Source organism: Leucopleurus acutus (genome assembly GCF_964270905.1).
Source record: "Leucopleurus acutus genome assembly, chromosome: 20".
Lineage (NCBI taxonomy): Eukaryota > Metazoa > Chordata > Mammalia > Artiodactyla > Delphinidae > Leucopleurus > Leucopleurus acutus.
The window spans coordinates 18338692-18364072 of NC_139162.1; the positions used below are offsets into that span (position 1 = coordinate 18338692).

Consider the following 25381-nt stretch of genomic DNA (forward strand, 5'->3'; position numbering starts at 1 on the left):
TCCAGAAGCTTTAGGCTCTTAGTGCTTCCATCTCAGAGAAAATGCAGGCCTCTTTCTCGAGGGATCCAGGAAGGGCTAGGGTCGTGTGACCATTCAGTGGGGTCAAGAGGCTGCTGGGATGCCGACTGGCCTGGTGTAGCTCATGGCCCTCCCCTTGCATTGGTGTGGGGCAGCAAAGTAGGTCTGCCACATCCATAGCGCTGGAGCAGGCTAGGATTCGGGCCTGTGTTGGTGTTTGAGACTCCACTGGGAGCTCCCAGGCTGGTGGGGGGCCTTATGTGCAAACCGGCAAGTACCAGATTAGAGGGACAGTTGGGGATATGCAAGGGAGGGAGAGATGAGAGGGGTAGGGAGGCTGGGGAGGGCTTCAAGGAAGGGGAGGCAGGTGCTTTGGACATGGAAGGGTGAATAGACATTTACCTGGTACAGCTGTGTTGGTGGGAATCATTGCTACAGCATGTGTTCACACCAGACCCTGGACCCCGGTTCTGCTTCTGGGATGTGGCTTTCAGGGATTAGCCTGGATTTGTCTCACCTGCGTCGCATGGGAAAGCATCCTCTTCCGTCGTTCTTTCTGTCCTCCCAGCTACGAGTTGACTCCAAGTTTCAGCAGCTCAGAGCTCATGTTGCCATGCCAACCCCTCCCCAGCAGGCATCCAGGCAGAAATGGGCCGGCCCTGATCTCAGTGCTGCCGGGGATGCGAGCACATTCTGGTCATTGGATTGGAACACCCCTCTCCGCCTTTCCTGCGGAAACCTGGGGCTTGGCTCAGCTCCTGCTAGACGTGAGCCTTTGGAAACAAAGACGATGAGAGGAGGTCCCTCTGCTCCAGGACTCCCAGCCCTGCTGCCGGGATGAGAGGGCTCAGCAGGCATGAGGACCAGATGCAAGTGGTGTGAGGGAGGGCCAGGGCCCATCCTAGCCCAACATGGGGCAACACCTGACCCAGATTCCCAGAAGTTCCCAAAGTAAGGCTTAGAGATCCCAAAAGATGGTGTGGGCTTCCTCAGAGGGGCCAGGGCTTGCCTTCGCCAGTAGAACTGGTCTGGCTTACTCACTTTCATGCTGCAGGAGAAATTTAAATTCAAAGTCAGCACCCCTAGGACCCTTTGGGCCTCTGTGCAGCTCATCTTGGGGATCAGCACACATGCCAGGTCCACTTCCCAGGGAGATGGAAGTGGGATGGCGTCTCAGTGCCAGTGTTATTTGGCATCCAGTAGCAGAGATCCTGTCCATTGCAGCTCGCCCACAAGGGTTGTTGGGGACCCATCTCTCTACCCTGCCATCTTCACTCAAACAGGACCAGGCCTGGCCAGGCCCTGTTCCTGAGGATGCCCTCCCCAGGGGAGGGCAGATTAGCCAGCCCCAGAGCTCTGAGGACAGTGATTTTGATCAGTCCGAGTCCCCACTTCTCATGCTGTGGTGGCCGCAGGTCACAGGTTAGCAAACAGGGGTCTCCGTGTTGACGGGTCACCACAGATCATCAGTAACCTGCAGAAGCAACTGCGGTATGAGCTGCTTGCTCTCAATGGCCCAGGCATTGCCTGTCTGGGAGTGGCTGGGCCTGTGACCTCCCAGGTGCTGTCCAGGACCTGACCAGCCGCCTCTTCCTCTCCCATCTGCAGACTGTGGAGCTCTCTGCTCCTCTGTCCATCCTGGCTCCACAGCCTGGTCTCCTTGTCGCAATCAGACCCAGCCCAGTCCTCGCCGCAGGGGGAGGAACAAGTTAGTGAAGGCCAGCGGCTCCGACCTAAGGTGTGGAGGCATCTCTGAGAATCTGAGGGCTCTGCAGGTCAGTCCGGGGCCTAGAAATACAGCGGGCAGGCTCAGGCTGCCCCAGAACAGCACACAGAACCAGCTGGTCCTGTCTGCAAACTCCACTGAGTTTACAGGTCGGGGAGAACAAACAGGGCACACAGGGCCAGCCTCAGGGGAGGGGTGGTCAGGGAGGCCCTGCAAGGAGAGGGGGAGGTAGGGAAGGAAACAGGGCCAGCCATGTTAGTGGCCTGGCCCCCTTTAATCCTCGTGATAGTCCTGGGAGGCAGGTATTGTTACTCCCGTGATGAGACAGGGGCTCAGTGAGCCTGACTCCAGTGCCAGGATTTCATTCAGGTCAGCCTGACCTTTGAGCCCATGCTGAGCATTGAGCAATGCAGCCGGGTGTGAGGGAGTGAGGCTGTGGTCTCTGCTTCTAGAACGGAGTGTCTGAGTCCTGGGAGCCCTCTCTTGGGCACTCTGTAGACCCCCACTCCTGAGTCCAGGACCTGAGGGTGTCTGGGACTCCAGGCCAGTTCTGGAAACGATGGTATTGGGGCAGAGGTTATCCCAAGCAACCCTAGAAGCCACACACCAGGATTCACAATAGGGATAAGCCCGAGGTGGTTGGCTTTAAAATAGGAACCCGAGAGAGCAATCCTGCCTGCAGGGGTGACTGGCAACCGCTCAGCACACAGGGCCTTTGAGAGACCTGTCAGCCCCACCAGAAATGCCCATGGTGGACTTTGCTTGGCAAAGGTGCCAACCCCAGGACACGGAAGCAGAGAACTGCGGCGGGGAGGAGAGGCAGGTGTTCCTCCCTGGGAGACAGAACCCGGGCCAGGCCAGGCGAGAGAAAGGGCTGGGACTGGGGGCGCAGGCTGGGTGCCTGTGCACCACACCCTGCCCTGCCAGACCTCCGAGGACTCTCGGGTTCTCTGAAAAGCTGCCAGCCTCCAATGTTTAACTTTGCTCTCCTCTTTCGTGGAGAAAGTGTAGATCAGACTAATTAATGTATTGTTGTTTGTTTACCCTCCTTTCATTTCACTGAGACAAAATAATTACCCACAGAGCTTTAGAAACCAGCTCCATTGGTGGCAATCCCTTTTGTGTCAACTGTGTCAGCAGCTTCTGTGCGTGGATGCAGGGACTGCACGTGGCAGCAGGGCATGTGGGCAGCACCTGAGGCTCCTTATGTCCAGGGCACCGTGGAAGGAGAGGCGGGTGGAGGGGTTCTGGACAGGGGACGTAGGAGAGTCGTGAAGGGCCAGGATGGCAGGCAGGAAGGACTGAGGTGCTCGGATCTACCACATCTCGGAGAACCGCTGTGATGGCCACCGCTGCCCATCGGCCCTCTGGGCTGCCAGCCCCCTCAAATCCATCGATGCCTGAATGGGGACAAAAAACATTCCTACGACCAGCCCAGGGAAGGCAGAAAAGTCACACCTACCACTGCAGTCAGGGCTGGGGAGGGAACTTGCCGAAAAGGGTTTCTGGGGCCACAGCAGAAGTGAGGAGGACCCAGGGCAGCTGAAGAGGGACACTCACCACCAACCAATAGCCCTGTCCCAGCAGATCCTAACCCTGATCAGCCAGTGTTGGGGATGAGCCACACACAACCGAAGGTTTAAGAATTTATCTCAGGAAGCCTTTTATGAAGTGAGGCTGCATTTACCTCTGACCCATAATGGAGCTATGGCCACCCCACGGAACACAGGCCAGTTCTGCTTGGAGGGCAGCAAGGCGTGAATAGAACAGACCCTCTCCTTTCCTCCCAAATCCTTTCTCCAGAGCTGTCATCACAGCCAGGGCTTGGCCACGCCTGACTCCAAACACAGTGTGACAGTGCTCCTTGTAGGGCAGACAGCCCCACCCGTTCCACCTTCCCAGCCTCTCAGCCTGGACACAGCAGGGCCCATCCCTTCCTCAGGCCCGCCCTGAGCTCAGCCAGACAGTCCTGATGGAGTTCCGTTTGTGGGATCCAGATGTTAAACCACTCCAGTTCCTGCCAGGATGACAGCACAGCATGGAGAGGGTTTGGGGGTCACAGGCAGCCCTGGGTGGGTCAAAGAAGACCCCTCCTGCCCCCCCATCCCACCCCGCCAGGAGGCGGCATATCAGCTGGGCCCTGAAGAGTTAAGGAGGAGCTGATAGGAGACAAGGCAGGAAAGGAGTCTCAGGCAGAGAGCCCGGCAGGGGCCTGGAGGTCAGACAGCAGTGGGCATCAGAAGTGGTGGAGGAGCCCAGGTGGAGGCTGGGTGGGGAAAGAGGCCAGTGAGGGCAGGAACACAGAGGACCCTAGACAGAGACTGGGAGACTGGACTTCGTCCCCCGAAACAATGAGACCACCAAAGGGAGAAAGAGTCTAATCGGATTGTTTCGGAAGCTCCTCCGGACCGCGGTGCAGACTGTGGGTCTGGGGCCTGTGGCCTGAGACTAAGCACAGGGGAACGGTGCCGGGTGCGGCAGGGCAGCTCAGGGGCTGGGCTGATGACCTCAGACTACAGAGAAGAGGAAAGGGGAGGGAGACGTGGGAGGGGGTCTGTTCTTTGACACTGGGGCGACATCCAGGGCTCCCCATTCTGGCCTGGACCCCAACCCCGAACACCCTGGTACCAACCGCAGGTGCTCCTGGCAGCTGGGGCAGCTCCAGACACCCTACCCCACAGGGACAGGACCTGCAGGCTCTTCCTGGGGGCCCAGATGGTTCAGGCGGCTGCGTCCTCTCTTGCAGCTCTCGCTGCAGCCAGCCTGGAGCCAGCTGGCTCCTGTAGGTGTACACTCGGTATGCCGTGGGAGAGGGGAAGGCAAACCCATCAGGCTACGTGGGAGTGCGAGGGGGCTGTCACCCCAACTCCAGGTTAAACTCAAATGAAACTGCTGGGATTTAAAGAAAGAACAAGTGAGTATGTCAGATGGCAGGCGTGGCCTCCCTGGGTAGCCACCAGCCCCTCCAAGCCTGAGCTGCGAGCCCTGAGCCACAGAGGTGACACAGCTCTGCTGTGGGGTTAGAGGAGATCATGGCACAGAGGGTCAGCACACTTGCAGCAAGTCCTCCAATTTCAGTCACTGTCATTATGAAATTGGTCTTAGGGCCCGAGCCCACCAGTCCGGCCTGAGTTCACAGGGCCCTTGAAAGAGCCAATCACAGGACCAAAGCCATCAGGGTTAGGACATCCCCGACCCGGGGTCTGGCCCTCAGAGGCCAGGATTCGGGCTGGGTATGGGGGAGGTGGTGAAGGCCACTGGCTGAGTCTGAGGCTCCAGGACAGCAAGTGGCAGGGAAGATACTGGGGCCGGCTCTCTGGCCTCACCACCAGTGAGCCTTGTTGCTCATACCTGAGTGAGGGGCTCCTGGTCAGATGGCTGTGGTCTGAGTAGACACACCTGCTTCGAAACGTAACCTTCCTGTGTTTGCTTCAAAGTGATTTCCTCTGAAGAAAGTAAAATCTTTGTGAAACACATTCTTCAGAACCAGACAGCCACCGGCTTAAGTTCATCTTCCAACATTAAGCTCTGTTCCAGGTTGAGCACCACACCCCGACATCAGATGGTGGCCGCAGTAGTGCGACTGGGTGACTGAAACTCCCCCTCCTTACACCGTGAGGCAGATCGACCAAGGTTCACTCACCCATTTCCTGAGATCCCGCTGCTGGTGCAGCCCGGGGAACCCCGGCGCCCTCAGTGCAGCTCCTTCTTCCAAGAAGCCCCCAGTTCTGCAGGAAGGTAGCCTCACCCCATGAGCATTTATGATCTAGAATTGCAGAGATCAGGCCATGCCCAAGGGGGACGGGAGCCCCCAGAGAAGGAACCTAAGCCACCTGGCAAGGGGGACAAAAGGGCTTGTCTGAGGAGGTGATTTCTAAGCTGAGTCTTAGAAGAAGAACGGTGAGCTAGACGAGGGGCAGAGAAAATAGCAAGGCGTGGACAGGAAACCACATCCGGAGACTGGGAGGTGAACACAAAGAGGGCTGGGGCTGCAGACATGGGTGGGCCTGGCTGGGGAGACGCAACGCCCAATAAGTGCTGAGCAAGGCCTCAGTGGGGCTGAGGCGTCTGTGATGTGATCAGATTAAACAGAGTCTCTCCAGCCATTGTGTGGAGGATGGCCTGATGGGGAAGAGGCCGGGAAAGTGGGTGACATGTGATGCAGTCCTGGACCAGCACAGGGGCTCCACGGGGGCTTGGGTGGGCAGGAGGGACTGATAGGATGTGAGGACTGAGGGAAGGCAGAGTCCAGATGGCACCCAGGTCCCGGCTGAGGTGACCAGGAAGGCAGGAGGAAGAGAGGGTGTGGGGCCAGGACAGATGGCCCTGTGGACACAGACCCCCAAGGTGCCATGGCAGAAGCAGGGCTGGGCCCGTGAGACATCAACAGGAAATGAGTCCCCCAGCTGATCTGGTCGTAAAAACTCTGCGTTATGTTTATACCAGCTGCACCACAGAATGATCACCCTTGGTCCCTGGAGGCTGGGTAAATAGTCCAGACCCTTGTCTTTATTGATTCTACGTTCAGTACAATGAATGCACCTGCGGCCTCTCCCGGCGGGGGCCCCGGGCCTGCTCTGAGACCCATGGCAGCTCGCGCACGGGCTAGGGTGGGGACCCGGAGTGGACTCATTCTGGCAGCTGTGAGCCTCAGCTAGGCCCTGGGGCTGTGTGGCGGGGGGGCTTAGGGGAGAAGCTTGGGCCAGACCCTCAAAGCTCCAGGGAGCTTCTTCAAAGGTCACAGGGACCATCAGGGTCCCCTGTAACTGGGTAACTCTGATCATTCTAGAACTTCGGAAGGCCCACACAGTGCCTGGGTCCTCGTCAGGCACTTTCTGCTGGGGCTCAGCAGGAGTGGGATGGCAGAGACGGTCTGATGCTGCAGGCTGGGGCACAGTGAGAGCCTGGTTGTGGAGGGACTCTCCCCTCCGGGGCCCCGCCAGCCACACTGCCCTCTGCCCCAGGACCCCCTGGCCCCTTTTTGGCACTCAGTGACAGGAGGCTGTGTCTGCGGCTCCTCTCAGGCTTACCCCTCGCCTGTTCTAAACACACCCCTGGCTCCTGACGGGCTTCAGGCTGCTCCAGGCCAGTGTCAGGCCCAGGCATCCTCTAGGACCCGCCATGCCCTACATGCCCACAAACTGTGCTCCTCAAATCCTGGGCCAGTTTCCAAGCAATTAGCTTACAAAGTCAAAATGGTCAGCTAGGGAATTCTCTGGCGGTCCAGTGGTTAGGACTCTGAGCGTCCAATGCCAGGGGCCCAGGTTCGATCCCTGGTCAGGGAACTAAGATCCCACAAGCCACACAGTGCAGCCAAAAAAAAAAAAAGGGTCAGCTAGAGGCAGTCAGGTCACCAGGCAGTTTCCTTGAAGAGAGCCAAACACACAGGCAAATGCAGCATGCCAGGCCTGCTCCTGGTCCCAAACGCCCCACGTGAGCCTGCCAGCTCCGGCCTGGTCCTCAGAACAGTCCTGCTCATGTCAGAGGAGGCAGGAGTGGGGTGAGCAGGGCAACAACCCCAGCATCCGACCTGGCCCCCTAAAGATGAATAAAAGACCCCTCACTTTCTGTCTTGCAGGTTCTCCAGCAGCCTTCGGTGGCCCAGCATGGCCCACTGAGGGGAACCATGACTGGCTGGCCGACATGTGCCGCTGACCATCCACAGTCGTGTCTCACCAGCACGTGACCCTCCTCCGGCTGCCCCCCACTCACCCGCCCCGCCCAGGAAAGTGCCTGCACCGCCAGGGACATCATGTAGTAGGGCCGGCTGCGGCGCCCACTGAGCTGCAATGGTTTTGTACACGACCCCCTTTCCCAACAGCTGTCTGTCCGCCCTGCACGCCGTGTCCTGGGCCCTCATCTTCCCATGCTACTGGCTGGCGGACCGGCTCCTGGCCTCCTTCATACCCACCACCTACGAGAAGCGCCAGCGGGCGGATGACCCGTGCTACCTCCAGCTGCTCTGCACCGTGCTCTTCACGCCCGTCTACCTGGCCCTCCTGGTCGCCTCGCTGCCCTTTGCGCTCCTTGGGTTCCTCCTCTGGTCCACCCTGCAGTCGGCCCGCCGGCCCTACGTCTACTCCCGGCTGGAGGACAAGGGCCCAGCCAGCGGGGCGGCCCTGCACAGTGAATGGAAGGGTACAGGTCCTGGCAAAAGCTTCTGCTTCGCCACTGCCAACCTCTGCCTCCTCCCGGACTCGCTGGCTAGGCTCAACAACGTTTTCAACACCCAAGCCCGGGCCAAAGAAATCGGCCAGAGAATCCGCAATGGGGCCAGTAGGCCCCAGATCAAAATCTACATCGACTCACCCACCAACACCTCCATCAGCGCGGCCAGCTTCAGCAGCCTGGTGTCACCGCAGGGCAGTGATGGCGTGGCCCGGGCCGTCCCTGGGAGCATTAAGAGGACGGCCTCTGTGGAATACGGTGGGCGTCACCCTAGCGATGAGGCTGCCAATGGCCTGGCCTCCGGGGACCCAGCTGAAGGTGGCAGCCTTGAGGACGCCTGCATCGTGCGCATCAGTGGCGACGAGGGGGGCCGGCCCCCTGAAGCCGTCGACCCCCCTTCTGGGGGCCAGGCCAGGAACGGGGCTGGTGGGGGCCCACGGGGCCAGACGCCCAACCAGAGTCAGCGGGATGGGGACTCGGGGAGCCTGGGCAGCCCCTCGGCCTCCAGGGAGTCACTGGTGAAGGCGCGGGCCGGGGCTGATGGCGGCGGTGGGGAGCCGGGCGCCAACAGCAAGCTCCCGTACAAGTCCTCGGTGGCGAAGAAGGCAGCCGTGCGCAGGAGGCGCCACCCGGACGAGGCCTTTGACCACGAGGTCTCAGCCTTCTTTCCTGCCAACCTGGACTTCCTATGCCTGCAGGAGGTGTTTGACAAGCGGGCGGCCGCCAAGTTGAAAGACCAGCTGCACGGCTACTTCGAGTACATCCTCTATGATGTCGGAGTCTACGGCTGCCATGGCTGCTGCAGCTTCAAGTGTCTCAACAGCGGCCTCTTCTTTGCCAGCCGCTACCCCATCATGGACGTGGCCTATCACTGTTACCCCAACGGGCGGTCCTCCGACAGCCTGGCCTCGAAGGGAGCTCTGTATCTCAAGGTAGGAGGCCTCAGCCAGCAGGGCCCAGAGCCATGGGGGGAGGCAGGCTGCAGCCAGGGTCCTCGCTCTCTTGGAGGGCATGGGGCAGACAAGACCTTTCATGGAGTGGAACTGGGGGGCCCCCAGCTCAGGGACAAGGGAAATAATGCAGGGACAGGAGCCGAGGCTCCCGGCTGGGTGATCTCAGGCAAGTTCCTCAGATCTCTGAGCCACCATTCCCCCATCTGTAAAGCGGGGGCAACGCAGAGCCTACTCACAAGGTGGGGAGCGGCACGGGAGCGGCAAGGCCTGGGAGGTTCCCACGGTGCCGGTGGTGAAGGTGGTAGGCGGTGGAGGCAGGGAGCCCCTTCTCTGAATCATTGCAGACAAATGGCGGTAGGCTTGCAGGCAGGCCTCTCAGGCCCTGGGCGTTACCACACCCGCTGCCTCAGGCCACCAGGCTCACTGGCCAGCATGCCCTCTTCCTCCTGGCTGTCACGCAGCTGCCACACCAGGCCCTCTGCCCACCAGCCCAAGGCTTCACTTCCACAGTCACTAATTAAAGTGAATCATAATTATTTCTGCTAATTTGGATGCAATTGGGAGAGCTTTTAGACCATGGTAATTTGGTCATTACACATTTATCTTCCTCTGAGCCTGACACGCTCAGCGTGTTGACTTTCTGCTCCCCATCCAAAAGCTGCTCTTGGAGAGTTTTCCAGAGTTTTCCGAAGCACCGTTTGGCCAGCTGCTACAGAACGGGGCTTTCCGCCCCCAGAGGCGGCAGCTGCTTCGGGTGCGGATCTTCTCTGTATTCCCCTCAAGACTTCTCAGTTCTCCCAGAAGGGGTTCCGTGAACGGAGGGGGCTGGTGCGGCTACTGTGGAGGCCCAGCGTGGTGAGGCGCTCATGCCCAGGCCTCAGCTCTGACTGTGCTCAGCCTGTCCAGGGAAGTGCCACCTGTCAGTCAAGCTCCTGCCAGGAGCGAGGGCCCGGCGGATGGTCCACATGGAGCCTGCCGGAGCCAGGGCCACACCCCAACGCCCAGAACTCCCCTCCCATCGCTCAGGCTCTTGTGTGGCTCAGCCGGCGCAGATCTGTGGTCCCTGGCTCTCCTGAGATGCTGAAATTGAAGGCACTCCTCTTACAGGAGACCAGCCTCCCCATTTTGGCATATGATTTGTCAGTGTTCTGTCTCAGCAGCCAGAGTGACCTTCTGGGGAAGGAAGGGACATGTCAGTTTGTGGGTGGGAGGGAACGCACCCTCTCCCTCCCGCCTGCTCTACTACAGACCGCTCAAAGGCCAGGGCCCCTTCAAGCCTTCCCCCAGCCCACATGCCCCCTCCTCCTCTCTTTCCTCAGCCTGGCACCCCACCTATCATGCCCATCAGGGTCACAAGTCTCCTTGGGACAGCCCCTCCGACACGGGCTTCCCTCCCACCTCCTACCTCTCTGGCTGTTCCTTCCAGGCTCCTTGTCGCCTGCCCATCCTTTAAATGCTGAAGAGCCCTCTACCTCCTGGAGCTAAAACTAGTCTTCAGATGTGTTTAATTTGGTCCACACCATTAAAAAATTTCTTGTGTTGGCCAACATTTAAAAATCAAGCAATTTCACATGAAACTCAGTTTGCAACTTCTCTCCCCACCTTGGCAGATCTGGCAGCACCATGTCTGCTGCATTCTGTCCAGCTCTCAGCCTGAGCTGGGGGTTGGCAGCCCCCAGAGCAGGTGGCCCCACTTGGCCAGCCCTCTTCATTTCCAAGCTGTTACACCATGGCCAGCCGGCCCCAGGCACCTGCCCGGGGAAGTGGCTCCACAGCCTCCATTTCCGCACTTGCTGAGGACTCTCTTGCCCTGAGCCCAGTCAATCTACCCGGGCTCCCACTTTCACTTTCCAGATACCTCTGGGTCCACCCCATATCTCCAGCTGCAAGATCACTGCCCAGGCCACCATTCCTCTGCATCCACCCAGATGTTTTGGGCTGTCCTCCCATTTCTAACCTGTCCTCCTCATGTCCCAAGTCTGACTCCTTTTACCCTCTTCCTGCTGCCTCAGGGAGAAGTCAGCCTTCACCTGGGCCCCGCTCCAGCAGCACCCTGAGGGGCCTCCATGTACCGATGCCCCTTGTCTTGGCTGCCCCACCTCAGTGGAGCTCTCCTCAGCGGCGTCCAGCACAAGCCAGCTTTCCCTCGGGGGTTCCTCAGCCCTGGCCCCAGATGTCTTGCTGCCCGCCTCTCCCGTCAGACAGAACTCGAGAGCAGAGCTGTTGTGCCCGGCACAGCAGACCCAGCTCATCTCTGTTGGCGAGAGTGTGCCTCTTTCTCTACGTAGAAGAGTGAAATAAGCGAGGTTTCAGGAGCCAGGCCAGCCCCAGAAGGGCCCAGGGGCTGGAAATGTGCTAGCCGGGCTGCTCCCTTCACCCGGGGCTCCCCGTCCAGCCCTGCCTTCCCATTTACTCTGCAGAGCTCCTCATCCTCGAGGAAAGTGTGCTTTCCTGCTACCGAGACGCCCGGAGAAAGGAGGGAGGGAATGGACTGGCTTCTGCCTCAGGCGTGACAGAGCCTGATTCTGGGCCCTGCTCTATTGACAGTCTTTGTCCACCAGGACTAAAGGCACAACCTCTCAGAGTGATTGTTTTTTGCAAGAGAAACACGAGCCTCTGAGGCTCCCGAGGACTCAAGCCCCGGGAATCAGTCAGGTCCCAGCACATAATAAAGTGGATCTTGGGGGACCTCACAGGACTGATGGAAGGAAGAGGGCGGGGGGCTGACATACCTCGTTCTGCGTGTCTTCCCTCCGGGCAGGTTCTCCTCAGCAGCAGGGCCGAGTGGTGCCTCCCTGCACTTGTCTCCGTCCCCACCCAGGATTCAGCACAGGCAGGTGACATGAAGTGCTGAGCGAGTGAGGGGCTTATGCACTAAAAGCCTCAAATGGGCAGCTGTTGAAAAGCGTGGCTCAGTCACCAGGAGCTCAGAAAGCAGTGTAGAGCAGGGGGAGGAATGGGCATGAGCCAAGAACGTCAGATTTCAGCATCAGATTTGAACCGGCCTCAGCCACCAGAGCCTCATGACCCCGGCCACGGATGGTGTAATTTTAGTATAATCCTCATAGTTGTTGTAAGGCTCTAGTAAAGCCGCATCCGTGAAGCGCTAGGCATGGTGCTCACAGCGTGAATATTATTATAGAGGAGGGAACAGACTCCTGGCCTGAGGATGCAGACAGCACCATCGTGTGGCCTCTGGGGGCACTGTGGTTTTAAAGCTGTGTTGTGTTTTTGCAACAGGGGGAACCAATGGTGTGTAATTTCCAAGGGATTCCAGGGGTGGGGGTACCATTGGGCAAAGGTCTGGGCCTGGAATATGGGCAAGAAGTGAATGGTGAACATATGAGCTTACAAACAGCCCCAAATCCAGGCCCATTATCAAGTAACCAGACAGTCATCTGCCTGGGCACTGGAAAAGGAAAGATGTGCATCTATCCAGGCTGGGAAAGGGGATGAAGAGCTGTAGAAAGCTAAGGGTGTTCGATGACGAGAAAGACCTCATGGAGGAGAATAATACCAACCTGACTTCAGCAGCAGAAAGAAGGATGGAAGCCTCCCGAGGCTCTCAGAGCAGAGGGCCCGTGATGAGTCCAGGCCACTGTTAGCTGGAGGATGGGCAGAGCTATGCTCAGCAGAGGCCAGGGGCACCCGCGCTGCTGCTGCATGCACCTCAGCCAAGAACTGGCCTCTACAGTCACCCTCCCTGGAGACTTCCCGAGGTCCAGGGTCTCAACATCATACGAAACCCAGTCTGGAATAGATTAGTGAAATATGGGGAAGACAGCTGAGGCTCAGATGGGAGGAAAGCCCAGAGAGGAAGAGGATGTGGATTCAACCAGAGGCCTCTGGGAAGGGCACCCGAGAATGGTCTGGGGAGCACGCCAGGAGGGACTCTCCTGTCACAGCCTCCAGCAGAGGGCCTGAGAACCCGCAGGCTAGGTTGCCAACCCTCCCCTCCCCGACCACAGCCCAACAAGGGCTCAGGCTTGCACCAGGCTCACCACTGGGGGCCGAGTTGTCTGTGCTGTACAACTGAGTTGCTCGTTTTCATTATGCCAACCCGTGGAAACAGTCTGCCAGGGTAACCTGCAATTGGGCAGGGAGTCAGGGAGGAGCCCTCGGCCCCACTCCACCTGCCAGGTACGCTGTCTCCAGTGAAGGAGGTGAGCAGCAGGCAAGGACCGAGGTTGGGGAGAGTAGAGCATGAAGAAGCCCCTGTGGAGGAAGGAGGACTGGGCTCAGGATGGAGGCCATGGGGTGCCTGGGGCCAGCCATGACATAGGTGCCATGGAGACACCAGCCACAGCTGTCATCCCAGATCTGGGGACTAACAGGGGACCACAATCAAAAAGCAGTTAAAATGACTGCTCATGAAGCCAGAGAGGCAGAGACTGGGAAGACAGAGCCGAAGGCAAGGTCCAAGGCATATCACAGTGGATGAGGGTGGTGGGCTTTGTGGCTGCACCACATCCCAGAGGGGAGCCTAATTCAGACTTCACAGGAATGGGCTCCAAGCCATGATCAGGTCCAGGGTGTGACCAAGGGGAGGAGGAAAGAGCCACCAGGCAGAAGTGGACAAAGAACCAAGGGGCTGGCACTTCAGGGTCATCCATGTGGCCCTTCTGGTCACCAGGAGACAGCAGGGGTGTGGGGAGCAATTTCTGCATCTCTCTCCTGTAAAACTGTGCCTGAATTGTCGGTGGCACTCACCATGCCACAGGCTGGTACTTCTTCATGCATCTGCCTCCCACACGGGAGCAGAAGTTCCTAGAAGCAGGACATGTGCTGTTCTTCCCAGGGCCCCAGTCTAGCCAGGAGTGGACAGAGCTGGGCTTCTGAGAGTTTGACCTGGCTGGGGGCAGGAGTCGCCAGTGTCCCCTTGTGCTCAGAGAAGTGATAACTCATAGGCCTCATCACCAACACCTTGCTTCCTCCCCTACAGGTGCAGGTAGGAAATACACCTCACGACCAAAGAATTGTCGGGTACATCTCCTGCACACACCTGCACGCCCTGCCAGGTAGGGTCCAGGGGCCCAAGCTTCAGCGGGTGGGGAATGTCCCCTCAGAGTGTTGGGACTGGCCTGGCTGGGGCCTGGCAGCAGCTTCATCATCTCTCTGTGGTTCTGCCGCACAGAGGACAGTGACATTCGGTGTGAGCAGCTGAACATGCTTCAGGACTGGCTGGCTGATTTCCGAAAATCTACCTCCTCGTCCAGCGCAGCCAACCCCGAGGAGCTGGTGGCGTTTGACGTCGTCTGCGGAGATTTTAACTTTGACAACTGCTCCTCTGGTGAGGCGTGCTCCTCACCATTAGGGTCGGCCACTCGGGGAGGCGTGGGTTCCAGTCGCAGCTGGAAAGACCGGGGTCAGGCAGCTCAAGTAACTTCCTGCTCCTCCAGAGCATGGGGGTGGGACATTTGGCAAGACTATGATTTCTCTGCCCCCGAGAATTCCTAGAATAAGAGGCCTTGATCTCCCTAAATAGCTCAGAGGCCACCTCGCTGGAGACAAAGAGATGCCCCACAGATGAACCTCTGGCAGGGAAGGCTGGGAGCCTCTGAAACCCAGACTAATGGGGTTAGCTAATGATACTCACCAAGTCTGTATTCAGCTCTTACTTTGTACCAGGCACAATTCTTTTTTTTTTTAAACATTTATTTATTTGGCTGTGCCGGGTCTTAGTTGCGGCACGCGGGATCTTTGTTGCCGCGTGCAGGATCTTTTTTTTAGTTGTGGCACACGGGCGCTTTTAGTTGTGGCATGCAGGATCTAGTTCCCTGATCCGGGATTGAACCCGGGCCCCCTGCATTGGGAGCGTGGAGTCTTAACCACTGGACCACCAGGAAAGTCCCACCAGGCACAATTCTGAGGGCTGTTAAAGGGGGCATTCTCAAGGACACAGAAACCCAGTGACAGATGAACCACAGATCCATCTGTCTGGGGACACAAACCCCACCCAGAGGCAGTTACCTGAGGGACAGGGACCTGGTGACTCTGGTCAGACCGGAACCAGGGGCAGGTGGCCCTCCAGGACAGGCCAGACACCCGGAGCTCCTCAGCACTCCCTCCCTCCCTGCACAGACGACAAGCTGGAGCAGCAGCACTCCCTGTTTACACGTTACAAGGACCCCTGCCGCCTGGGGCCTGGGGAGGAGAAGCCATGGGCAATCGGTGAGCTGGGGCTGGGCACGGGCTCTGGGGGGGAGGGGAGGGGGACTGGGGCAGGGGAGGGGCACTGCCGAGGCCTGATACCCCATGGGCTTCCCGGAGAGACCTGCCCCCAAGACCTCACTGCTGGGGAGAGGGGGGGCACTCAGCTGCCCAGCCCACAGAAGCCCTGGCCTAACCCTACTGCCCCAGGGAGGCAGCCCTCCTTGAGGCTGGCTGGGCCCTGCCCGCAGTGACCACTCTCACCCCCTTGTCCCCAGGTACCCTATTGGACAAGGACGGTCTCTACGACGAGGAAGTGTGCACCCCTGACAATCTGCAAAAGTAAGCACCCAGCACCCATGCTGCTGTGGTCAGGCAGGGTAGGCAGATCCAGGCAGCTCTCAGGTCTGGGATGAGCACCAACCCAGAAACAGGTGTGGAGAGATGGGCTCTGCGGGCAGACAAGAGCGCACAGCCCCATGGGACGACGCCTGTGAGAGCCTCAGGGAGGCAAGCTGGGGGTGGGCGGAGGCTGTGGTGGACCTCATGCCTCAGGGGTATTCTTACCAAGAAGAAGCCTCCGAGTAGGTCTGGGGCCTCGAGGTGGTGTTTCCTACACCAGCACCCAGAGTCCGGGTCCACTCTACCAGAGCTTGGCCTGCCCTGAGCCCCAGCCTGCCTTGGGCACAGGAAAAAGGACCAGAATCTCCGAGGGCGAGGCCAAGCGCTGCAGACACCCCTGCCGAAGAGCCCTGGGGATGGCATCTGCTGCAGGAGCCCAGCAGCTGGTAGCCACCCATTAGGCAAATAAAAACACGAACAGAGATAAGACAAGCCTGTCCTTTTCAAAGTAGAGACCGTTCCATCCCAGCCAAACTGCATTCTTGAACCCGAGACTTCCAAAAAGGACACAGTTGAGAGGCCAGCAGCAGAGCCAATTTATAATTCACATCCTGAGACTGCACAGAGCCACGGCAATGGCTCCTTGCAGCTAATTTGAGCCAATTAATTATAGACTAAATTTGAAACATCATCCTATGCCGAGAAAATTATCTTTTTATGAGATGATGATTTAAAAATGACTATCAGTAACTCTTAGATCATTGATGCTGGAATTAATTATCAAAGGCAAAGGACAGTAATGGATTATATTTCTGAGATATGACTACGTTCTGCATGTCATTAGTGTTATTTATCTCAAGGCTGATAAAGACCCTGCAGAAATCCATGTTTGCTGGCTGTGCCTGTCCAGGTGCCCTGTCCATTTGTCCAGGCGTTAGCCGGGCAGGCAGGCCTGTGTAGTGTCTCTCAGTGGCTGCACCTCTCACTCCCAACATTGGCCTGCATCTGCCCTCTGAGATGGGGTGTTCCTTGAAGGCTCCTTACCACTGATTTTCAGGCTCTGGAGGAAACCTGGCAGGAAGCAGATGGCAGTCAAGGAGTCAGAAGACCCGGACTCAGGGCGTAACATTCCACCTGAGCGCCCTGCCCTCCCTGTAGATCCTTGACCAACACATACGCATCCCTATCAGTTTCCTTCCACTGAGAAATGGGGCGACAGCTGCATCCTACCTTATTCCTTTCTTCACACACCTGGTCCCCAAAGTGTTCTGGGGCCACAGTCATCATTCTTGTGTTAGGAGGGACAGTGGAGGCTCAGAGGCTTGATGGCAAAACCACTCAGGGACTGACCGACACAGCAGTCCAGTCCTGGGATGGGGTCTGGTTGTCTCCTGGCTCCCCTGGCCCCCTGCTGACCTGAAACAAGAGTCATGGGAGGCCTGGGGACTTCCAGAAGAGGAAGGTCCCTGAGGCTCACTGCAAAGATCAAGTTCCCCAAAACAGGACACTCTTAGCTCAGAGCAGAAACCATCCTGGAGAGGGGCTGGGCAGTTCTGTCCCCAGCTTGGTCACAGGCTCTGGGTGGTGCCAACGTTCTAGTTCAGAAAGGGAAAGAGAGTGCTGCCAGCCCACAGTGGACATGGGACGCTCCCAGGCAGATTCTGGAGTGGCCCAGGTCGGTCAGGAACTCAGACTCAGGTGCAGTCTCTGTCCATCCCAGTCCCTTTTGGGGCTCACAGGGAAGACAGATCTTAAATGCAGGGGTTTGGTCTGACTTGCGGGCAGAACGCGGCTCCACACTCAGGACCTGGACCGCAGCGGGGGCGGGGCTCACCTTGCCTTCCTGTGCCTTCTGTGTGAGCAGGGTCCTGGAGAGCGAGGAAGGTCGTCGCGAGTACCTCGCCTTCCCCAGCAGCAAGAGCCCTGGGGGAGGCCAGAAGGGACGCAAAGAGCTGCTGAAGGGCAACGGCAGGCGCATTGACTACATGCTGCACGGGGAGGAGGGGCTGTGCCCAGACTGGAAGGCCGTGAGTCTGGGCTGGGCTGGGCTGGGCATAGGGGACCCTAGCCCTGCACCCCTTGGCAGCACTGAGCTCTCCTCTGGAAATGGGACGTGCCCATCCAGGAGGCCTTTGGGGCCCATGGATCCTCCCACCCCTCTGCCTTCAGGAAGGTCTGGGCCAGGCCTCTCCTTTACAGGATGCCCTTTGGGTCTAACTGGGATGTTTCTCCTCCCCCCGCCCAGGAGGTGGAAGAATTCAGTTTCATCACCCAGCTGTCGGGCCTGACAGACCACCTCCCGGTGGCCATGCGACTGATGGTATCTGCGGGGGAGGAGGAGGCATAAATGGGCCAAGTCATCACGAGCAGCAGGGCCTCCGCCAGCCCTCTGAGCCGCAGTCCCTCCCTGGCCATGTCCCCTCAGCGAGCACCACCCGTGCTGGGGGAGGCGGGCAGGGGCCTGGGAGAGCTGCAGCCAGTCCTGGGTGAGCTGGAACCAGCGCTGCCCAGCACCTCTGGGCACTCGCCATGGACAGGAGTCAGGCCGGGCTTGGGAGTCCTGGCTGCCCAACCAGTGCCATTCTTTCAAATTGTTATTTTCTACAAATCTACAGCACAACCTAGTTTGTAACCCGTGGGTTAGTATGAGAACCGGGTTTCTGTACTCTTTGTATCTCTTTTCAAGCTTCGTCCAGGGTTCATTATTTTTGTCTGCTGCCATGTTGTCTCGCATGCCTGCACCCTCGCATGCACGCTGCCCGCATGCCATGTGCCACGCTGTAGCCACAGACCCCTCACTTGGGCCTCACCCAAGGCCAAACTCCAAACACAATCAGAACCAGCCAAAGAAGCATTCCTGGACACACGGCCGCCGGCTCGCCACCTCCAGCCTGGACAGCTCATGAGCAGGGACCGTGAGGGCTGTGTCCAGTTACCAGCGAGCCCGGGCTCTTCCCCAGGGTCTTGCATTCAAGGGCGATTACATTTTAAAGAAAATCAAAAAAGTTAAGAACAAAAACAACCCTTCACTTTAAAGGGTCTGCAAGCCACGAGGGAGAATGCTGCTTTTCCTAAGACAGGCACAGCAGAGCCTGGAGCCTCCCTTGGAGACTCCAATCTGGGCAATGGAGCCATAGACGGGAATCCAAGGAAAGAGCATCACTTTTTTACAGGAAAAGGGGCAACTCACGGCATTAGGGGGGAGGGGAACTTCTGGTTTTGAAAATGATAGATTTGTACCTTCTCTTCTGTCAAAACCAACACATCCTCTTTCTGCCTGATCCTGTCTCCCCTCCGGACACCCTTCTGGTTTGGGACCAATCTTTTCCTGGGGACTGTCCCCATCCACGTGCTGGCTGAGCTCAGGAACCATCCACCTGCCTCTGGGTGGGGCTGCGGCTCTGTCCTCCCAGGCCAATCCTCAACAGCAACCCGATCTGGGGGCCCTGGACAAAGGGGCTGGAAGCCAAGGCACAGAGCAGCCTGTCCCCTCACCAGCGTGCAGGCCGGGGGTGGCAAGGCCAATGGCCACTGCTCGCCCCAGGCAGGGAGTGATACTGGCTGGCATCCACTCTGCCACCATGTGACCAGGGCCAGCCCCAGGCACACGCGCACAGCATGGCAGAGCCTGCAGGTGAAGCCCACAGCTCCTCATCCCACGGCAGCACTGCCTCTGCCCACTGGCCTTTTTAAACTCACCTGGGGACGCCCCCCAGAGTCACGCAGGGAGGGTTTTGTCTGCTTCCAGGTGCGAGGCCCCTTCGACTCTGGGAGCTGTTACTGACAACTCCCAATGGTCTCCCCTCTTCACTGCGCCCCAACCCATGTGCCCGCCTGGCTCGAGGCCAGTTCTGCCCAACGAGGCTGGGGACACACCAGGACCATGCTGCCAGGAGCCTCCTGGTGCCAATAAGCTGATGCTGTGCCTTGTCACCCACTGAGCTGCAAGAGGGACCAAGAGGGGGCCAAGGCCAGAGGCCAGGCCTGCGCTGGAGTAAGACACTCCTGAGAGCCACACTCAGTGGCACTGGTTGGTCTGAATGCCCCTGGCTGGGGCAGCAGCTGAGCTGAGGGCCTCACTGCTTGGAGCACTTCCCTGGCCAGGCCCCCAGTCCCACCCCCCAAGTCAAGCCAGGAGGGGCTGCTCACCGTCTAGGGTGTAGTCCTCCTTGGGCTCTCTGCTGCACCCCTCCTCCAAGGCTGTGGCTCTTGAGGCCCTGGCTAGGCTTCACTGGATCAGAGGTCTCCAATCCCAGGAGCAGCCAGGAATCTGCTCACAGGTGGAGCTCAACGGGGCAGATGTGATGCCTAGATGTCTGGGCCTGAGCCGAGGCCCCTAGGCTGCGGGTCAGCTGTGTGCGCAGGACAGCAGCGGAAGCAGGGCCAGGGCTCCTGAAGCAGAGCGACTCCAGCACAGCTTTCATCCTTCAGAGGGGCCGCCTGCCTCCCAGGGCAGCTGGGGAGGAGCCAAGGCATAGGGGGCCATGCTTCTCTCCCTACTCACAGGGCGGCCTTAGGCAAGTCATACCTCCCTGTGCCTCAGTCATTTCCTGTCCTAACAAGGTCGCCTCTGCCCAGCCTGCCTAGTGTCCAGAGCAGAGCTGGCCTGGCTCCCCTCTCCCCTCGCACTGCCCTCTGGCAGGGCCTCAGCACTGAGGCCGCCATCACCCAGCCACGAGTTTCATCAAGCCTGTGCACCCCCGGGTCTATGTACAAGCCAGACTTTTCCATTTCGATTTTTAAAAAAGAAAGAAAAGAAATATCTCAGATGTTTCTGTGGCATCTAGGCCTGGGAAGGACGGACCCGGGGTCACCCAAATCCCCAAGGCCCTGCACCTGCCCCGGGCCCAGCCTCCTCCAGAGAAGGCAGGAGGCAGGGGTCAACTTTGGAAGAAAACGGTCATTTCATTTGTCCAGACCACCTTGAGTTTTAAGTATGGATATTAATCTTGATGCTTTTTAACTATTGTATTAACTTGCTGAGATTTAGAAATACTGTTTTAAAAAAGAAAAAAAGACTTTTTTAATTTCTGTATTTTTTTCTGTATTGTATCCTCATGGGACATTAGGGGTTTTATATGGTAAGCACACCTGAGGTTTTGGTAAGAACATTATCAAATATATATCCAGACGATTCTTCCCTAGAAGAAAAACAATCTTTACACCTGATAAAATATTTTGAAAAGAGAGGTGTTTTTTTTTTCCTTTACTGGTGCTGAAAGGATGGATAATGAGGAAAAAATAAAACTGTGAGGCTCAAGGCTGGTGCTCTCCACTCATTTAAGTGAAAAGCTAGGCTGGGCCCTGCTCTGACTCCAAAGGGCTAGGCGGCCAAGCGGGGCTGTGGGGAGGCCACTGTGGGGGGCCTGCCTTTCCTGCCTCTCCCCACAGGATGGGCACAGCCTGAGTCTGCCCTGAACCACCAGGAAATCAGGCCCCTTGGGTTCTCTTACTCCCTCTGGAACTGGGAGTAAACAGCAGAAGGGCACCTTGAGTGTGGGAAGAAACAAGGCTAGGGCCTCCTTGGGGCTCTCTGACCTTCTCTGGCAAGGCAACGTCGGGGTGACTGCACTCATACTCATCCGCCCCAGACTTCTAGCGGACGAGGTCCTTCTGCTAAAAGAGGGGCACACGGGAAAGGGCCGTACCTCCTGGCTCCCTTCTGATGGCTGGTTTCCTGGGTCTGCCTCTGAGGAACTGCTTTGGGACAGCCTCCTCCCTATCCTCTGAAAAGCAGCCTGGTGTCTAGGTGCTGGTCTTGGTCACCTGCTGGTGCTGCACATGGAGGCCAGACCCTTACAAATGTGGACTGGTGCCACTACTTAGCAAGTGAAAAGGTCTGAACTCAGTCTTTGGCCTGGCCCTGCCAGGGTCTTCAAGGCCTGGGGCCCAGCCATAAGTCTGCGACTCTGCCCCCAGAAGCCCCTCCTAGCTGAAGCAGGCAGGTGGGACTCAAAGGTCCCCAGTGCAGGCCAGGCTAGGCCAGCTCCCACGAGAGCAGCATGCCCACCCCAGCACTGCATAGCCAAGAGCAGCCCAAGCTGCCCAGCCCAGTCAACTCTGGCTCCGCTCCCTGGTTGGGTAGGAGGGACGCTGTAGCCTTGGAGCTTTCTGAGCACTTCATAACCACTGCAGGGTGGGCTCCTTGGCCCCTCCTCAGCTCCAAAGCCATCCCCGCTTCCCACCACATCTGGAGCAAGGAGCCACAGAGCAAAAACACAAAAAGGGAAGAGGTCTCCTCCAAGCCCAGAGGCCGAGCCGGGCCCTGAAAGGAGAGGCGCCTTCACCTTCCTTCACAGAAAGCCACACCATTCAGAGCCTGGCACCCTCAGCCACTTTATTTCTCAACAAGTGAGGGTCAGCACCCACGGTCCAGGGCATCTGAGAGCGTGAAATCCACAGTGACATCTCCAGTGTGGGGGTGGAACTCCACGGTGTAGGTGATGGTCTGGGGGCCACCTGGTGGCACTCTGGGGTCTAGTGTGGTGTTGAAGAAGTACACAGCCTGCTTGCAGTGGGGGTTCCAGCAACAGTACCCCTGCAGGGGAAGCAGCAAGAAGGCAGTGAGGGCTTCTGACACCCCAGCACCCTCCTGGCCAGCCTCCAGCCCAGGCAGCTCGTGGTGGGAAGCTGCTGTTCAGGGCCGGGTGACCTGGGGCCACTGAGGAGTCATCATCTGGCTGAACATGCCAGGAACACCTGGAGCGCAGGCAGGTGGCACGGCGGCACCTGCTCTCAGGGCCGGCCCACTCTGGGACCCGCGCACACAGCACTACCTTGTCCTCCGCAGGCTTCAGGAGGCCGGTGCTGACCGTGCTGTCCGGGGTCAGGTGGTATTCCATCCACAGGACGGCTCCGTGGCTCCTCCCAGACCTGGGGGTGAGGGTGGGATGGGGGGTGGGAACGTTGGGCCAAAAACAAACAGCTGCACGAGAGACTGGCTAAGCATGGTCATGGCTCCCCTCTGCTTTTCAGAAACCTCTCGTCTCTTCCACTTCCATCCTGCCCAGTGAGGAGGCTCCTAACACTCCAACTGACTAAGGCAACTCAGTAAAATGCTGAGCAAGAAGAGCCACAACCCAAAGCTCCCACTCACTCCCCACAGCCTGGCCAAATTCTCAAGAGTAACCCTGGGGCAGGGCCAGCTTGCTGCCGGACCAGCCTCCTCGGCCTGAGGTCACAGAAAGGTTTGGCTCAGAAGGCTCAGAGAGGAGTCCAGGCATCAAAGTCTAGAAGAGCTCTCCCAGATACTCTGGATGGCAGGCACAGATGGGCAACTGTCCTGCCTCCCCCTTGTCACAGGAGCCCAAAGGGGTTCTGGGCTCACGGCCTCCACCCAGTTAGAAGAAAGTTTTTCCTCTGGGAAGAAGCCGCCCCTCCCCATGAAGGGAGCTAGGGCTGGAGCTGGATGGGCCTGACCGTGCATCACAACGACAGCCCCTACCAATTCCTAACCTGCTTTAATTCCCAGGAGAGTTCAGGAATATGATCCACTGGGTAACCATAGCAACCAAATTCACATTTCTCTGCAGCTGTGTGTAACATGCTGCTTAGCTCAAAGGGAGCCTCAGATGTGGGAGGATCTGAGAGAGCCCACTCTGGCTCGCCCTCCCCACCCAGAAGCTGTGGGGACCCACTATACACTCAGGGCCACTTCAGGAGGGGCAAGGCTGAGACAAGGACAGCCATCCCACCCACATGAAAGTGGCCAAAGTAAGTGCTTAGCCACTCGGGCAATAACTATGAGAAAACAACCCTGCCACTTCCCCCACTGCCCCCACCTTGGAGACCACGCTCACCTCTTCAGCTCGATGGCACCCTCAGCAAAGACAGGCTGCAGGGGGACCGGCTGCCGAAAATCAAAGGTCAGGATCTGCTGGGGCTCGGAGCGGCTGCGGCACGGGTACTCCCACAGTGGGTGGGGCTCGGCCTCCTTGCTCTCCCTGAAGTCGAGGGCGTGCTGAGAAGGGAAGAGGAGGTAGGGGTGTGCAGAGACAGAGCCGGGCGACCAGGGAACAAGGCCATGTCCTCGGCTCCAGGGTTTATCTATGCCAGTGGCCCCTAACCTCCATGGCCCTGGTCCCTCAGGGTAATTGCCATAGTCACGTGGGGCAGTGGGTCCTCACAAAAGACCACAGGTGCCTAGCCAGACCAGCTGGCTTCTGTTCCTGCCACCATTCACAAGCCGTTTCCTCAGTAAGTCACTCTAAGCTTCATTATCTCCCTTTTAAAACTGGATGACTGGGAATTCCCTGGTGGCGCAGTGGTTAAGAATCTGCCTGCCAATGCAGGGTTCGATTCCTGGTCCGGGAAGACCCCACATGCCGCAGAGCAACTAAGCCCATGTGCCACAACTACTGAGCCTGCGCTCCAGAGCCACCAAGCCACAACTACTGAGCCCGCGAGCCACAACTACTGAAACCCGCATGCCTAGAGCGCATGCTCCACAACAAGAGAAGCCACTGCAATGAGAAGCCCGCGCACCGCAACGACGAGTAGCCTTCCGCTCACCGCAGCTAGAGAAAGCCCACGCGCGGCAACGAAGACCCAACCCAGCCAAAATAAATAAAGTAAAATACAATAAAATAAATAAAATAAAATATAAAACTGGATGACACTGCCCATCTCACGAGCTACCTTGAAGACCAACTGTCTATTGATGAAAATACCTGTCATTTGGACACTTGCCCATTCAGTGACCCTTTCTGAGCACTACAGCTGCCAGATCACCCCCATACAAGGCTCCCAGTCTAGATGGAGACAACTGGAAGACAAGCGAACACAGTGCCTGGGGGACACTGACCAGCTGAGAACAGGGCTGGGCAGGAGAGCTGCCAGGACAGGTGATCTCTAGGCTGCCTCTTGAAGGTTACACAGAAGTTGGCAGCAAAGAGGAGAGTGGACAAAGCCCAGTAGGGAAAGGGTGAAGAGCAGTGCAGAGCGTGCCGAACAGTGCGGGGTGACTGCTGGGGTGGGAGTAAGGGCTCAGGGAGCCTTACAGGGTTTTCCTGCAGGAGACAGACAGGGCCAGACTTCGGATCTACAGATTCACCTGGGCTCCCTGCAGAGGAAGGCTGACCGGGAGAGGCAGGAGGGTGCATGGTCAGACAACGAGAGATCAAAGTGCCCCAGACCAGACCAGCAGCAGCGGGGGAAGAAAACTGGCTCACAAAGGACCTGATGGTTATGGAACCCAACAACCAACTGCAAGGGAAGGTGAAGACTTGTCTGGGAGGTTGCTGGGGCCCTGAGCCCAGCAGGCAGGTATGAAGCGGCAGCAGGTCTAGGACAGGAGCACTGGAAGGGGCCAGGCTCAGGGAGGGGAAAGAGAAGATGGATTCTGGAAGCATCAGGTCACAATGCTTGAAGTCATCTCGGTGGAGAATCCACAGCTCTTAGCTATTTGGTCTGAGCTCAGGAGAGATGCAGACACTGGCCAGCAAAGAGAGAAGATGGGGACAGCTATGGGGGTCTGGGCAGGGGCCTGGGGGAGACCTAGAACACAGGACACATTAGGGGATGAGAAGAGGGGAGGAATCCAGGAAGGAGCCTGAGAAGTGGCCAGGGGGAGCCCGGGTGTGCAGTGGTTTCTAGAAGAATCGAACAGTCAGTGGTATGCTGTGAAGAGGCAGGTAAGATGGAAACTGAAAATGTCCACTGGATTTATTTACTTAAAATATGTTTACACAAGTAATCCACAATCACTGTAGAAAAACTGTAAACAGAAAGATAAGCAAAATGAGGAAAATATTAACCACTTCCTAATCACACAACTAACATTTTGGTGTCCACTGCTCCACCCCTTTTTCTCTGCATGTGCACATTTTTTTCTAATTAAAAAGAAATTGGGGCAACTTCCCTGGTGGCACACTGGTTAAGAATCAGCCTGCCAACGCAGGGGACATGGGTTCAAGCCCTGGTCTGGGAAGATCCCACAGGCCGCAGAGCAACTAAGCCTGTGCGCCACAACTACTGAGCCTGCGCTCTAGAGCCTGCGAGCCACAACTACTGAGCCCACATGCCA

General features: G+C 57.8%; 2 protein-coding genes across 5 annotated transcripts in view; one reads left to right on the forward strand and one right to left on the reverse strand.

Moving 5' to 3' along the window:
• Window positions 1-7533: 7533 nt before the first annotated feature.
• Window positions 7534-17704, forward strand: SMPD3 (sphingomyelin phosphodiesterase 3; the record flags this gene model as incomplete). Its single annotated transcript, XM_082863131.1, has 7 exons — window positions 7534-8844; window positions 13808-13883; window positions 14000-14155; window positions 14947-15036; window positions 15294-15357; window positions 17222-17384; window positions 17603-17704. The coding sequence occupies 7 exons, from the start codon at window positions 7534-7536 to the stop codon at window positions 17702-17704; spliced, it is 1962 nt and encodes a 653-aa protein (XP_082719257.1).
• A 3863-nt stretch (window positions 17705-21567) lies between these two features.
• The window catches only part of PRMT7 (protein arginine methyltransferase 7), a 49396-nt gene continuing 45582 nt past the window's right edge, over window positions 21568-25381 (reverse strand). For all 4 annotated transcript variants that reach the window (XM_082863280.1, XM_082863281.1, XM_082863279.1 and 1 more), the window contains 3 exons: window positions 23157-23317; window positions 22134-22230; window positions 21568-21895 (listed from right to left, as the gene is read on the reverse strand). In XM_082863280.1, coding sequence (XP_082719406.1) covers window positions 21716-21895; window positions 22134-22230; window positions 23157-23317 — 438 coding nt within the window. In that variant the 3' untranslated portion in view covers window positions 21568-21715. The remainder of the gene's footprint in view (window positions 21896-22133; window positions 22231-23156; window positions 23318-25381) is intronic.